This window comes from Bombus bifarius, unplaced genomic scaffold (assembly GCF_011952205.1).
Source record: "Bombus bifarius isolate JDL3187 unplaced genomic scaffold, Bbif_JDL3187 scf7180000008166, whole genome shotgun sequence".
Lineage (NCBI taxonomy): Eukaryota > Metazoa > Arthropoda > Insecta > Hymenoptera > Apidae > Bombus > Bombus bifarius.
Window position 1 is genome coordinate 1,967,852 of NW_022884488.1, and position 16,648 is coordinate 1,984,499.

Here is a 16,648-nt window from a genome sequence, read left to right on the forward strand (position 1 = left end):
GACTATATTCCACGCTTGTTACAACGAGCTCAAAATCGTTACTTTTTCTAATCCTTTTAACCATCTAGAGTAACAAGAAGTCGATAGATTTTTATGCTTCTAAACTTTAAAGTGTCTTCTCATTGCTTCGCAATTCCTTTGGCAAAAGAGCCAACGAAGTCTTGAGAAAACACATTCCAAAGTAGAATATACCCTGGACGCTCAAATTATCATTCCAAGATTCGTCGAACGTTGCATCGTGCCGGCATCGATAAACCATAAAATGAGAATCACTGAGCTGTTCGGGCCGGAGTGTTGGCACAGTGCTCGTGATCGATTACTCGTCATCCGCGCGCGATGTCCCGAGTTCGACGCCCACCGCCCGCTGCCAAACCAAACGTACTTCTTTCTCTTTTTTCCACACCCCACCAACCCCTTCTGCAACCCCTTCTCGCCTATCCTCCTACTCGAGCTCGTTGTCTCCTGCTCTCTTTCCCCTGTTCTATTTCCAACCTACGGGTTCCTCTCTTCGGTCGTTGCATCGATCTCTTCTCTTTCGTTCGCTCCCACCTTTCTCTCTCTTTCTCTTTCTCTCTTTCGACACACGTAGAAAACGGCCGTTGTATACGATGGACGTTCGCACACTCAGACTGATCCTTCCTCTTCTCCTTGCCGGAAGAGAATCGTAGGCTCAAATAAAAAAAAAAAAAAAAAAAGGAAAAGAAGAAGAAAGAAGAGAGGGACCAGCCACGCGGGAGGAGACGATCTTTGCCAAATCAAACTCAAGCCAGCCCCCTCGTCTTCCGTCGCATGCCGGACATTCGGAATATGGTTCGCCGCGTTCAAAGTATCGATCGTAGGTGACTAGACGACCAAACTATGCTCTAGTTTTATCTCCTTTCGATTCCTTCATAGAGGACTCTTTCTTGTCCACGTTGTTGCAGACGAAGGTTCTTTATTGGAGGTTGCTTCGAGCCGGTTGTGTGGATTCCTGGTTTGAATATCGAGAGCTTTGTACGTGGAGAGAGCGACGTTTGAACGGATGACGATTTGCAATGAGCAGAGTTATTATTCATACACGAGCTTCTCCGATTCCTTGATAGACAGTTTTCGTCTCTCTTTCTTTCTTTCGAAGAAGATTTTGTAAAAATGTTTCGCTGTGCGGATTATGGTTGGAATATTTAGAGTTTCATACATGCAGGTAGATAATTGAGTGGATGATAATTTGGAAGAAAGTGACTAGGATATGATCACGATCATGATCACGACATTTTTCGATTTCTTGATAGAGGATTTACCTCTCCCTATTTGAGAGAGAAAGATGCTTTAGAGGGATTTGATTTGGTTCGGCGAATTGTGATTTGAATATTGAGAGTTTCGTGGATGAAGATAGGATTGTTTGAATGGATAGTGATTTGAATAAGAAGATCACTAGTCTACGACCATTCTCGATACTTGCGTTTTGTCTCCTTTCGATTCTTTGATGGAAAATTTTCTTCTGTTTTTCGCGATAAAGCTTCTTTACAGAGATTTTGTTTGATTTTGAATAAGGTGACACTAGTCCGCGATCATCCACGACACTTTACGATTCCTTGGTACAGGAAATTCCTTCTCTATCCGTTTTGCGGTACGAGGTTTTTTAAAGATACAACATGCATTTATAGTAGAACAACAGGAAAAATATAACAAGCGAGAAAAGAACAATACGTATTTCCTTTAATACGATAAATCTCAATCGACGCGTAATCGAAGTTGAGCCGATCAAACGCGTTATTTTTATTCGAGATTAAAAACGCAAATGCATGAAAACCGCGGATGCTTTCAGAGAGTGCGTGTGACGAAGCTTTATCGAAAGCCACGTGCTTCTAGCGCAAACATCCACCTCTGTCCTTAATTAAAATGTAGAGTAACAAACAACGTGTTGAGCAAATAAAACTCAATACCGGAATTAAAAATACGCAAATGATGAGCCACCGTGCGTTCTTAATTTACATCCACGGCTCTCGTGACTTTCAAATTATTATCATAATCTGGTCGAACGAGTGACTAGCAAGATATTTATTTTCATTAAAAATCCTAGTTGTTATACGGCATGGCTACGTGCGCATGAAAATGTTTCCAACGTGATTGAAAGAAAACATCAGATTTTCTAATTCTACTCTGATAAATCTTACAATTAATAGAGAAATATGGGAAATATATATTGATCTTTCAGCTTGTAATATTCTTCTATCGTTTTAAATAGGAATATTTGAATCATCCAATATAAAGACGATACGTCGAGAAACGAATGATTTCAAATGATAAACAGGTTTTATCAGGTTTGTCAATTACAAATTTCAATTCTGCTAATATATGTTGATGAATTCATTTATACAATACGGAAATTAATTTTATTGTTTGCATTATTGCAGTATATTAATATTAATTGAAATAATGGTACAATAATAATAGGATGCTAATTATACTAATTAGAGTTAAATAATGAAATTTATGTATAATAATAAAATATAAAATATAAATTCAATATTCTATTAAAATTTCGAACATAGAATTGTTAAACAATATTAATTAATTGTTTAGGATATAAATACTATAATCAAGTTTCTTATCGCCCTTATAAAGATGTGAATTTAACAGCTTTCGTCATACAACATTAAATCACATTCTGATTAAACAATTTGAACCTAGTTACTTTTTAATAATAATTAACAGCTGTAAAGATTTCGTAAACATTTTATCCTTGGATAATAATTAACTTTTGTAAACGTTTCGTAAATATTTTATCCTCGGATACTTTTAGATAACATCGTACACAGACTTCCCCGCTTAAAAATTTAGCATCTTAAGCGATATACCACTTCAAAATGCAATCTCTCGTTTTCTAAACCGAAAGAGAAACTCGAATCACAATCACTCGTCTTATCTGCGCTATTATCAATTTCTCGATAAACCAATAGGTCAACCATACAAAAGAAACAATCTCGTTCATATAATGTTTTCTTTGTACTCCACGTAAAATGGAATTCAAATTACTCCATACACTTTTGAAAAAGATCGCCAGATTGGGTAGGTCATTGTCTTACGTTGCTCCCATATAATAAGAACGCTATCTGTCCATTAATCTAGACACAGTTCAAGCACGGCAACGCGTCCCCTAGGATACACAAACCCGTTTCTTTCCCCCTGCTGGTGGCTATTATCGAGGCGAGAGAGAGAGAGAGAGAGAGAAGAAAGTAGAGAGGCAGAGGTCGTACTATGTTCAGAAACGAGAATAAGCCTAGACACTGGACACGCCAGAACGCTGCCAATTCTCCATTGTCCTTGGCAATCGGCCATTCTACCATTTCACCTGTACTCTTCGTTGGGGTGAACATTTTTTTGGAATCACCCAGGTGGAAAATTTTGTTGCAGAACGTTGATTTTTATTCTATTATTAGACAAGACATGTCATTACGTGTACAGAAAAATATATTTCCGGAGGTTTTGTTTTGCGAGTTTGATTAACCAGCTTTCACTCTGTTGAATGAAGTATGACGATGAATATGGATCATATAGAGAATAATATTTTTGAAGAGTTTGTGTCGGAAGGTGTTGAAAATGACAACGTGAGTTCGTGCTCGCCATCCATATGCAGATAATAAAAACTATGCATTCAATAAAATAATAACTATTGTGATCCTACCTCTGAGTATAGAAATAACAACAGAAGGTCAATTAGAGAATTTTAATTTCGATCGATGAAGTATTAGGTTGTCCGAAAAGTTTCTTTCGTTTTATGAGGAAATAATAGGCGCACAACGTTTTTTGTTTTATATTATTTTGTCGAATTACGTACGATCCATTTTGTTTTGTTGAGATAAACACCGTGACTTTTCACAGACGTTTGTATGAACGTGCACTGTTGTAAAGAACACGTTTGCGAAAGAAAGACACTTTCCGGACAACCTAATGTAACGATGAAGCTGAATTAAATATACAGAAGATATCGTTTTTTGGAATTTCATAGCGAAGGACGAATCAAAGGATTTTGATTCTGTTGGATAAACTAATACGATGAATACGGATTATAATATAAAATATTATTTTTGGAGATTTTCTTGCAAGATGAATTAAATAATTTGTATTCCACTGGATAAAATATGGCAAAGAATTGTTCCGTAATTTTAACTAAATTCTGGGATTCTGGAAAATTGCTGGAAAATTGTATTTTTACATATCTATTATACTACTCCAACATACTAGTCTAACTTCCGCAAATAAAATCATTTCATATCGTTGAAAATAATGGAAACATCGAACCGATATAGAAAACCGAATAATCTACATTCTAAAGATAACAGATATGAAAATAAATATTTTAAAAAATGTACATCATACACGATATAAATTCCTATAAATTATAACTCGCAATTGTAAGAAATCAGTTACGTGATTTACAGTAACGCAATGTACAAGAAATATAAATTGAACGATGAAGTTTGAAAAAGTGACTACTCACCGGTCAGAAGGAGTAACGCCACGGTCGAGTCCATTCCCAAAGCCGAAACTCTTTGAAACGCAATCAATTCAACGCATTCTCGGAACATTCCTGTAACAAGAATTACCAGGTGGTTAGGGAACGAAGCAAAAAGCTGGGATCATAGGGTGGCAAGTAGTTTGGAACAGTGTACGTTTTGCTATGATGGATTTTGGGAGTTTCTTGCGGGCGTCGGAGACCGGACGGAAATGGCTTTCCAAGCGATTAATTAGGATAGAAGGTTCCAACGGATTGGTCGGTGATGTATCGATGTTTGAGCGGTAAATACGTTTACTACCCGCATTTATTCGATAAATTTCGCTCGAGAGGTCGTCAAAGTCTATATTAGGATATTATATATAATTCTATACTATGAGATATATACTTGGAATAATATATATAACGCTTTATATAACTTTATGTATTTATTTGTATCTAAAGGATCTGTTTGTCATAGAAGAAAATTAACTTCACCAGAGAGGGTGAATAAATTTTCCCTATTTATTTATTTATTTTCTATTTCCATTTATCCTGTTTTATAATTTAAAATTGTTTCTCTTTAGAAAAACAACCTTATCCTTTTATCAGCAGGTATTTTTTATCTCCGAATTAAATTGTACATAATAATCCAAAGGGATATTTAAAAAATTCATTTAACAATATTTATCTTAATTTGAAACAACTTCCATTTCATACGAGCGAAATCAACTTCGCCCAAGTACAAGTTGATCCTACCAAATTTGTCATAATTCTGTTCAAAATAATGAAACTGTTTCCCAGCACGGTATTAAACAACTTTCGTTCATAAAATCAACTTAATCCATGTAACGCAGAATCGAGTCAAACTTCGAAACGACATTCGTTACAAAACCTACCATGGCACGAAGTAATTCCCATTCATAAGATCAACTTCGCCTAGAAATGCAAAATTGAAGCAACTTTTCTTTGAGATTTCATAGGTTTAGCAAAAGATATTTTGCCAGCCTATCTTATAAAATCGTTTATGCTAATACAACTTATAGGCTGTAATAGAGTTGATTTCTTAAAACCTCGTTGACGTACTTAGAACACAACAGAGCTTCGTTAAAAATCTAAAAAATTACGAATCCTTTATTGTTCCTCTTTGTTTTTTCCCCGCTATTCAGTGTAAATAACGATTCGATCGATTAAACTGAAGCTATTGGAACGTCCCGATCTTAAAGATCGTTCGTATTAATAAGACTTAAAGATCCATAAAGTAATGTTTTACTGAAAAATCGTTACCACATCTAAACGCGAATCACAGTTGCAGATTTATTATTCTAGTTGCAGGTATTATTCTAAATCGAAAATTAAGTTTCTATACTTTAAGTTCATTCGTGTTGGTACGATTCAAAAATCGTGCTGTAGCGCGAGATTTCTCAAAATGTTGTTAAAAAAAGATACGAAATAAATCGCACTTGCAAATGTTTTACCGTCACTCTGGCTCGTTCTATTGGGTTGGCAACTAAATGATTGCGGATTTTGTCATTGCCACCTAATGACAAAATCCGCAACCACTTAGTTGCCAACCCAGTATTACGTACCACGAGTTAGGTTTGCATTGCAGTCGTTCTTATTGACGTAATTCGAAAATCTCTCAAAATTTCGCTAAAAGTAGTGTCAAAGAGGATCGAACATTTGCGAATCTTTTATCTTCGTTATCCTAATTTCACGTCATTTTACGGGGTTAGTTGGACGAGTTTTGCGAGAGCTTTAACGACGGAGACAGCCTGGAGAATCAGAGGGCGAATTAGCATGCTGCCTACGCATCTGTTGACCATTAATCAATTAGCGCGATTCCACGAGCATGCAGGCGGTGTAACGACTGTCCAAGCGATAGAGTGTCCCCGTGGCGTAAAATTTCAGTTAAATGGCGCACGCTCGTACTACGCGCGTGTTAAATGATCACGTCGAAAACCGCGGCGAGAGTAAAGTTTAATAACGCGACAGAAACGGCCATCGTCAAACCGTACCGGCCAGACCATGGTGGCCGTACAAAATTATTCGCTTTATGGTGCAGTGGTGTATTGTGGTTGTTCATGGTGAAGGATAACGCGTAATGTTTTCGGGAATTTGGTTGGGTTATTGGACGTGAAATGCCGGTGAATGGGCATCGTTGGTGAGGATTATGAGGTGTGCTGTATAAATGGAACGAAAGCAGGTGTCGAAGATAAATGTGATTTTTGCTACATTTTTTTAATGAACTATTACAAAAGAAAATGGTAAAATTGGAATAATATTGATACGTGAGATATACATATGAGAGATAGGAACCGAGCTTCATCTTTTTATCAGTTGCACTATTTCATTGCCGAAATATATGACTAACGCCCAATTTTGAACAAAATAAATGGGCGTATGAGGTATGCTGAATAAATCGAATGAAATCGCATGTCGGATATAAATATGATTTTTATCAGGTTTTTTTAATTAATCGTTGCAAGTAATAATAAAATATGGTCAAAATTGGTACGAGTCTCTTAGAAGCCACAAATAATTTTCACAATTTTACTGCCGAGATATATAATTAACGTTCCACTGTCAAAAAATAAATAATTCATTTCCATAATTTTGTTTATCGAAGAAACATGGCACAAATAGTAGTTGCAGCATCTAGACTCGAGAATCAACGTTAGTAATCGATAATTAGAATCTAAATCTTAATAAATTCGATATTCTATTATATCGTTGTTTAAAAGGTGAAAGTACCTTTTCCCTTCATTTTTCTTAACAAAGTAGAATCATTTGATCATTCTACATAGAATTAATATTCACGCGGTAACGAAAGTATTTGAGAAAATTCTAAGATTTCCAATCCTTCGTATAATTCTTCCTAAAAATATTTTTAAAGATATTCACCTCATTGTAATATATTTTCTGTTACAGTTAACCAATAAATAATTCTTACCCGTGTCAGAATTCGATGAAGCTATTAAACGTATTCTACATCTGTTAATTCTATAAAATTCTATAAAGACGTGCTCCGAAAAGTAACATGATGTATAAGTGAAGGAATTTCTGTTCGAGATTCCTCGAATGTCCAACGTTGGAATTGAAACGTATTAGGCTGAACGCGGGTACACGTATAAACCGGTCGATAAGCGATAAGATTGATGATGGCGTGGTTAAGATATTCATTTATTTCTGAAGAGTGACACGTTATTTTTCAGGACGCTCTTCGACGAGCGTAATACATTTATCTTAATATTTCATGCTGTCCAGAGAGCCGAAAACGTGTGTGCGTGTGTATATATAGAACAAATGTAACTGCGAACGTTGGAAATAGAAAGAATTACACGACGTTTTTTTATTTTTTACCATTCACATTTTATTCTATTCTAATTCTAAGGGATAACAGTAATTGTAGCTTTCCATTTACATTACATTCTTCTTATTCTTCTTACAAAGCTTTTATTTAATATTCAAGGGCCGAAGATATTGTGATATATAGTAAATGGTAATATACGATAAAAGAAATATTTCATCCCCTGTGTATAAATTGAATTTTAAATTTCAAGGCGATTCATCTCCCTATCAACTTTGGAATAAATCATCGTATTCAAATTCTCTTCTCTTTCTTTTCTTTTTTTTTTTCTTATGCAAGAAGTCTAAAGTAGGTATAGTTAGATATTATAAATGAAAGAGAGGAAGAGATTTTTTTATATCGACATATAGAGAACTTTTCCTTTCTGTCTAGGATATTCCCACTATCGAAATATAGACAAAATTGAAATCAAATATGAAACAAAGTGTTTCAACTATCCCTTCATTCCTTTACGATTACATTTTATTCACTTTTTGATAATTCTCCCAAAGGATGATCAATTCCTAGCTTTCTCCAGATCTTTCGATAAAACATCAGAAAATAAACATTAACAATATCCTCTATCCTTCGATTCTATCTTTTTATTCTCATTTTTTACTATTTATCAAATTCCAACATACTACTCTCTATCTCACAATTCTCCATTCTTTACTTACCCACCCTTATTCTTATCATCCTTCTAATCATCCTTCGTCATTCGCCAACATAGAAATTAAATTGCCAAAACATGATCGTAATATTAATTGCATACTACTAACTCATGCTACCAATAATTACTGTAGCGGCACACGAGTTAGAGGACGATGCGAATCGAGAGCGACTCGTGTTATTTTGCCTTGAGACATTGACACCGCCTTGACACAGAAAACGTATGGATAAATAAACTCCAGACAAAACAATGTCGCCGCTACGTGCAACCGTCGATCAAAGACGAATTTGAATTCTTCGACTCTCCCCCGATCAGTATAAATAAGCGGACGCGATCGCAAGGAAATGAATTACAGTTGTCGATCAGTTATCAATGAGTTATCAACGTTGATTAACGTGTCATTAGCGATCCTATTTTACGACTTACACACTGTACGAGCGTCTCAACAAATATAGCCTGTATACTAATTTATTATTTTAAATATACTCGACGGTTCAACAACATGCAATAACATTTAATAAATCTCATCCTCTGTACAAGTCCTCTACATTACTATGATTACTTCTTATTAAATAATTAATTAATTTTTCACATCCTCAGAGCGATCGAAAAATAGGAAAAGAAAATTACAGTAAAAGATACTACTCCCTATCCTTCAACTTTGTGTTTCACCCCTATCCATCCTCTCTACTCGTCTTCCATCATCCGTGAAAAAGTACGCGTACCACCAAACTCCTAGTTCCTCGATTTCTTTTTCGTACAGCAGACTAAAACTCCAAGTATCCAGAGTCGCACGTACTCTGCACCGCGGTATAACTTCAAAAAGGCCACGCACGCGGTTGTAGCTGGTTGATCCCAGCGGAACGACGACGACGTCCGGGTTATGGTCGCGTAGGGGTTTACGGGGGTTGTAGGATGGGTGGTTGGCTTTAGAAGCACATTTCGTTGACCGGACAGAAAAGCACGGGAATAGTTCAGTAGGGATGGTGCGGTTGTACTGGTGTCCGGAAGCGCGACGACGGTCATTTTTCACGGCACGGACGTCCGTTTCTGGTCTACGATCACCGCGAAATACAAACAAAAATGGGCCAGGAAATATGCAGAGAATGAATAGTGGCTTCAACTGACTTGTTTTCCGCGTATAGTAACTTTTCTCTTGTTTCTTTCTTTTCTTGCATCTTTAAGAAGTTAATGAGTAACAAGAAGAATAATGTTGTTTGTTAAGAGGTGCATAATTGTACGTACGTACTTCACGGTCACATGATACGTAAATCTGCTAGTTTCTTAATGGCACGTTCTTTTATCTTGCTTTTAATTATCGTAATTTTCCGTTCTATGCGTAAACTTAATTTTAACATTATAATCGAGAAGGTTATTAACGATGGTTCCTCTTATGATTACATGAATCTTTTCCCCCTTTTTAAATGAAATTCCATAAAATTTTTACTTTAATTCTTACAATTTCTGGTTGCATTATAAATACTAAGAAAAAGAGATTTGTTCTGATACTCGATTTTACCATTGCTATTGGATGTGTAGTTTCCTACGTTACTTGATATTTTTTATCCCATCACTGTGTTATATGAGTTAACTTATTAATGCAACATTCGACGTATATTTATTTACAACAACATTTTCCAATTAAAAGTACGCATATGCTGAAATGTCTACAATTTTCAGCCAAAGTAATGAAATAAAAATTCAATCTTTAGGAAACTACGAGAGATCGTTTAATAAAAGAAATTATTCGATTTAATCCTACGATCGCTCACACTTATACACACATATACTTATGCACTTACACTTTATAAAATAAATCCCAAACAGATCATTTTATATATTACGCTCTATTAAACGTTTCTGTTAATCTAAAAGCTAAACTTTGAGCAAAATAATAAAAGATGACTAAACAGCTAGTCCCTGAAATAACCTAAAAAGGTACTCGTCACGAAATAAGTTCACAAAAACGAAATACTCTGATAGTTGTTGCCAGTGGGTGACTTAGCGGCCAACGACAAATATCGTCTCGGTTCTCTCCCCTGTCGATCGTATTTTTTCCTGGTTTATGGTGCGTGCACAAGAATTTACTGTTAAGGTCTCTTAGGGTCTCTTTTTCTTGCACAGCCGAATAGCGACCAGCTTGACTAAAGTAAGCCCAAAAAGGATGATTTATGGTCCGACACGGTTCCTTTCCAAGCTTTTCAGGGAAATCGACCCCTGCGATCGCAACGTATCAGGCGATATGAGAATGGCGCGGGCGAAAAGAATTTAAGCTCAGCCGTTTGATAGGAAGTAGATAGTTGGAAACTGTCCCGAGATGAAAATTTTCGAGAATATTTTGCTAAGCTTGTGACGGAGAAAAATTGAAAATCTTCAATGTTTGCGGTTAGAATAGTTACTTTTTATGGTGTGCTGAGAATATAGGATATGGTTAGAATACGGTTAGGATATGAAACATTTATCAAATCAACAGACACATGAAACGAGATCCAGATATAAGCAAAACCGTAGCTAATGACCGCGTTGTCGATGCGACGCTGAAGAATGAAAGAAGAAAAAGAAGAAGAAGAATATTGTACAGAAAATATTTCCTTACGAAAAATTATTACATAAAACTCAACTCTCCACTCAATGTATATTCTACATATTATAATCTATATAATCTATATAATCTATATAATATAAGTTAAAAAAATTTATAACTTTCACTTCTTCCATTTATTATTCGATATACAAATTACGCTCAATATATTAATAGTGTACAGGATAATGGTATTACACATACAGTAAGCCTGTTACTAACTTAAGATGCAATCATTACAATTACTAATGTTATACAATTAGAAATGGAATTAGACCATTTATTAGTAATATTTTTAATTTTTCGCCGCCTATCGAAAAGGTTGCAATATAATTAGTATGTTGTTTAGTAACTAAATGGGTAATGGAACCGTTGTTGTATATGTGCGTAGATAAAATACAAATAAAATAGAAATTATTTCATACTTTTTAGCGCTTTTCGAAGTCAGTAATATTTTTTTTAGCAGAAAATCTTTTATTTCACATTTCGCCAGCTTTTGACGTGACTAACACGGAAATTCGAGGACGAGGAATCATCAGGATCGTTGCTCATTCGGCCCCAAACCGCAACGTTGCGATTTTTTGCAATTTAAATGCAATAACAACGAAGCATTTTCATGGAGGACAATTTCATGGAGAAAGAGTTCCCGTTACAACATCCTCTCGAGTTCGGTTAGCTTTGCAATTTACGTTGCATGTAGCTGCGAATACAAATTGGTTTGATCGATACACCGAGCCAATGGATCACTGTCGAGTTTTAGAACTTTCGTTTATTTGTTGTAAAGAAATGTGTCGTTGTTGCGTCGTTGTCGTATCGTTCGTGCGGTGAAAAGATATATCGGAAAAATTGACGTTTTATTGTACAAGCTTTTATGAGTGTCAACCATAAAAGATATTTGGCGCATGAGAATTATTAAAATGGATTGTTTTTCCCCTTGTTTCTATTATACTGATTTGTCGCGAATTTCATTTACAAATTTTTTATTTTATGAAATATGTTACGTTCCTATTAATCATACACTGAATTCGTTACATTGATACAGTTATGAATATTCGTGCGATTAATATTCTAAACAGTAGCGGAATTTTGAATTGCGATACAAAACTAACTCCCGACGTGTTACTATGTCTTCCAAAACTCTGTTCCAAGTATCGAACGAAGATTTTAGCTACAAAGCGCGATACCAACTCTTAAACGTAATTTTTAATACAGTGCAAATTAAAGACGCAAATAAATAAAAAGAAATCCTACAAATAAAATTTCCATAGTTACATACAAATTACCAATCATTACATACAAATTGTACCAAAGACTTGAGCAATTACCTATTCACAAACTAAAAAATAATTTCACAGAAAAAAAATCCCCTCTCACATATATATGATCATCATCGTCAAATTAACATGTAAATGGCCAAACAAAAAATCGACGTTTGCCCGGCCCAATTTCACGCCCGCAAAATCAACCGCATACAGAACGAATAACCAAAGAACCCCCATAGAATCGCGCCAAGTCCCATTCAATCTGTCGATTCGAGAGCCGCTGCTTGTACTCTGCGTAACCATTAAACCACCCTTTCCTCGTTCGCTCGCTATATTCCTACAGAGAGACACATCTCGAAAACACACACAAAACGGGAAAGGGAAGAAGAAAAATATTCCACGTAAACCAGGAAACGGTAGTTACGTTGAAACGATAGCGCGTAGCGTACAGAGAAAATACGAGAGGAAGATGGATAGGGCAGAAAAAAAAATTATTAAAGGTCTCGACGACGACGTCGACGACGTTGGAACGTTGCTACAACCGGGATCAACCGTTTCAGTATCGCATGAATGCATTATTCGCCTGAAACGTGCCCACCGCGGTGAGTAACCATAGACACGCATGCAGAGCCTCGACAGATTTCGTTCGATCATGCGACCGAGGGAAAAAAGGTTTTTTCAACCTCTCCTGCCCCGCCGGGGGTTGTCACTTTGCGCCGACGTTTGATGCTTTTACTCTGGCGTCTCTCTCGCTTTCGTTTCTTCTGCCGTTTCTCCCTTTCGTTTTTCAAAGCTTTTTGCACCGGTGAAAAGAAGCCAGGAACCGGGCACGGGAAACACCGACGACGACGACACGATTTCCTCTGGCCGTCGTCGTCGTCGGTGGTTTTTGCGGTATACACGCGTCGAGAGCATCGCGAGCGTAACTCGCCTATACGGCGAATGGCTATACGTTCGTTACAACGAACTGCATGGAAAAGGGAGATTTTTTCGTTGATATTCGATTCGTCACGAGAAAGGGAGCCTTTCAGGGGCTGTTTCTTTTCTCTTTTTCTTCTGTATTTTTCTGCCAGTCTCATGGCAGTGGTTCGAGTCGAGTGGTTGAAAGGGAACGTCGATGGATAGCTTGGTTTGATCACGTTAGAGACGGTTTGACGACGTTCTTTCGGCGACTTTCGTACTTTTCACTGGTTCGTTGGTCGCTTGATAGAGTTTCGTAGCGAGAAATTCGTACGATTTGGGATTTCAAGCTTTTTGCAGCCTGGTATCGTGATGTTATTAAATTGGAAATTTCAGTCAAATGGAACCCGTTTCATATCTCTTTCCAACCAATACGAGTCTGAATTTTCCACTTTTATAATTGTCGACGATTGATCACGATTCGAGTATTCGCTAATCGATGGCAAACATTTGCGTACTCTATCAATTGGAATTTTAACTTGAATCTTCAAAAGATTGGAAAGATCTCTTATGCAACTGCAGCGACTGATAAACGATAATCTGCTCGGCATTAACGAAAACGGACGAACTACTGCATTTCGTAGCATCAATGTTAAAGTCATCGTCGTTTCTGCTCTTAGATCATTTTTCATAACACATCAATTATCAGAATCAGTTTCAAGAATTCCTGGATCTGATGATTCTTATAGATCTACACTACTGCAGCTATCTAGAAATAATCTGTGTAATTAATCACCGAGGATGTATATACACTGAGATTATTTCATTTTCTATTAAGATACATGGAGTAATCATGTAAAGGTCAGCTCCTCCATCAAATATCTGATATTTTTAAAAATCCACATTTGAAGTTTCGTTTGAAAAAACATTTCATATGCACCCACCTATGCCACGCTAAATCACAAGAAACACAATACTGTTATATCGCAGATAGAACCATAAACAATGTTGCGAAAAAGCGTGCGAAAAAGCGTAAGTGTCGACAGGCCAAAAGAGCCTGGAAACTTCAATGGACCAAGCGGCCCATCAATGTGTCGTCGGGCCTTCAGTCGAACAGTTACGCGGAAAAAGCCCTATGTGACCATGGCCGTGGATGGTTGCGAAACGCGTAAGTTGTGGGGCTATGACAAACGACAAAGGGATGCTTAACCCTTTCGCTTCGAGCGCCACTTATAGGCAGCACCCGCGACATGACCGCGACCACGCGACGTCTCCTGGATTCAACACCCCATATATCCGACATCCAAATGATGCATATACAAGTGCTATCTGTAATCAATAATATATTTTTTCGTTATCGGCAGAACATCTGTTGATTTTATTGACATATTGAATTAACCACTTCTTAAAGTTACTCATTGATGAAACAACATCAAAACGTTTCACGCAATGTATTTCAAACATCCAAACGATCGTATACTGTTCCATGCTAAAAAATCTATTAAATCCATTGACAGTGAAACGATATTTCATATACGGTTCGTACAAGAATTATTGTTATTTAAGACTTAGGAAAACGTATATACAGCAACCACGCACACTGTGCGTATTTCTGGCGCGTGTTTCCGTTCAGTGACAGTACTTCGGCAGACTGGACTGCCGAAACGAAAAGGTTAAGGGAGAAAGACGAATTAACAGTCACTCGTGAGTTGAGAAGTCAGAGAGTGCGGTCAGCGTTGTGGAGAGTGTTGTCAGCGTTGTCGAGGAGGATGATCCGCGTAAAAGAGAGCGTTGGAACCGTGGTGACGAGAGTTGTAAATTAATTATTTAATTGTCTTAGTTATAGCATATTATTGTATTTGGTTAAATAACCATCGTTTGCTGTTTAATCCATTCTAAATAAATAAAAAAATCCTACAGTACCTTAATATCCTCGACACGTTCGATACTCCTTTACGTAAATACTTCTTCACCCACACGACAAAGAATTCTCGTCGTATCCTGAAAATTACATGTCTCGATGCATTTCGCGGCGGTTTTCGCTTAAGGATACCCTCCGGTAATGGAAACCATTATTACGGCGAATATCGAAAGGATTTTGCGGGTAAGCGGGCAAAGGGAAGGGGAATGGGCGGAACAGGATCGGGTTTAATCGGTGGAAAATCTACTTTGCCAGAAAATTACGATATTGAATTCGTTGGCACTTTAACAAGTCCCCCACGGGCCGAGTCTTCGCCGCGATCGATCGATCGCAGAAACTCGGCCTCGCTTTTGTCCGCAACCGCGATACGTCTAAATCGCTTATCCGAACGTCTCTGCGTTCTCTCACCTGTTGAATACCAAAGAAAGTTCGCTCGGCGGGCGCGTCGATACGCCGCCGCGCTCAGGAATAACGAGAAAAGGGTCTCGCAGTTGGTTGCGCGCGAATAATAGGTCAAAACCGGTCACGTGCCGACCTTTTCCTTCCTTTCGTTCGTTCGAACGATCCCTTTCTCTTTCTTTCATTTTTTCTTTTTTTTTTTTTGGAATGCGTCGACGCGTTCTGATGTTTCGTTTCATGTCTCGTTTTAGAGGAATTTTCAACTTTGCATACAGTGGCTGACGAATGAAAGTATTCAAACGCTTGACCGTAGAAAACTTGTATGCATATATCGTGTGCGTTGTATAAAACATCTTGAAATTTTTATTGTAATATTATAATAGTATTGTAACGAGACGTGACTAGGTGATTATGTCAATTAAATTTGAGAACGATTTGGAAATGTTAGTGGAAGTCAGGAAGGATTTATTGCGAATGTACATTTAGTAGAAAATTAGTACGCTGAAGGAATAGCCAATTAAACTTGTGAAAATATTTGAACATTTATCATAGGAAATTTGTATGTTTGTTTTATGTGTATCATATGAAACACGAAATTTGAAATGTATGTAAAAGTTGCAAGAGATTTATTCCAAATATATAGTTCGTAAAAAATGTAATATATGTATAGTCTGGACAATTATGTTAAACATATAATGAGTATTAAAAGTAGTTTCAATAAACATTAAGGCGTACCGATATACTGAATAATTGATTGTTTATAAATTATTATATTTAGATACATAATATATATAAATTGTTTATAAATACTTTTATGATCTCTGTGAAGAATCACCTACACTAAACATCTTGAAACTTCTATGTACATCTTCAAATTTGTTTCAAATTTTACCAACGTAATGACGATAGTCCACTTACGTTACACTGCTAATGAAACTTTTAAGTGCTTTATACAAGACTCATATTAAGAACACAAGGAAAAATATAATATGTATTTAAGAAATCCCTACAAGTCATAAGAATAATTCTGTATTAGACTCATATTAAGAACATAAGGCAAAATATAATTTGTATTCACAAGAAATGCCTACA

The 16,648-nt window shown here is 36.6% G+C and overlaps 1 protein-coding gene across 5 annotated transcripts in view; it reads right to left on the minus strand.

Moving 5' to 3' along the window:
* The window catches only part of LOC117209166 (Down syndrome cell adhesion molecule-like protein Dscam2), a 315,452-nt gene that overhangs the window by 149,603 nt on the left and 149,201 nt on the right, over positions 1-16,648 (minus strand). For all 5 annotated transcript variants that reach the window (XM_033450859.1, XM_033450857.1, XM_033450855.1 and 2 more), the window contains exon 3: positions 4,481-4,570. In XM_033450859.1, the coding sequence (XP_033306750.1) occupies positions 4,481-4,568 (88 nt within the window). In that variant the 5' untranslated portion in view covers positions 4,569-4,570. The remainder of the gene's footprint in view (positions 1-4,480; positions 4,571-16,648) is intronic.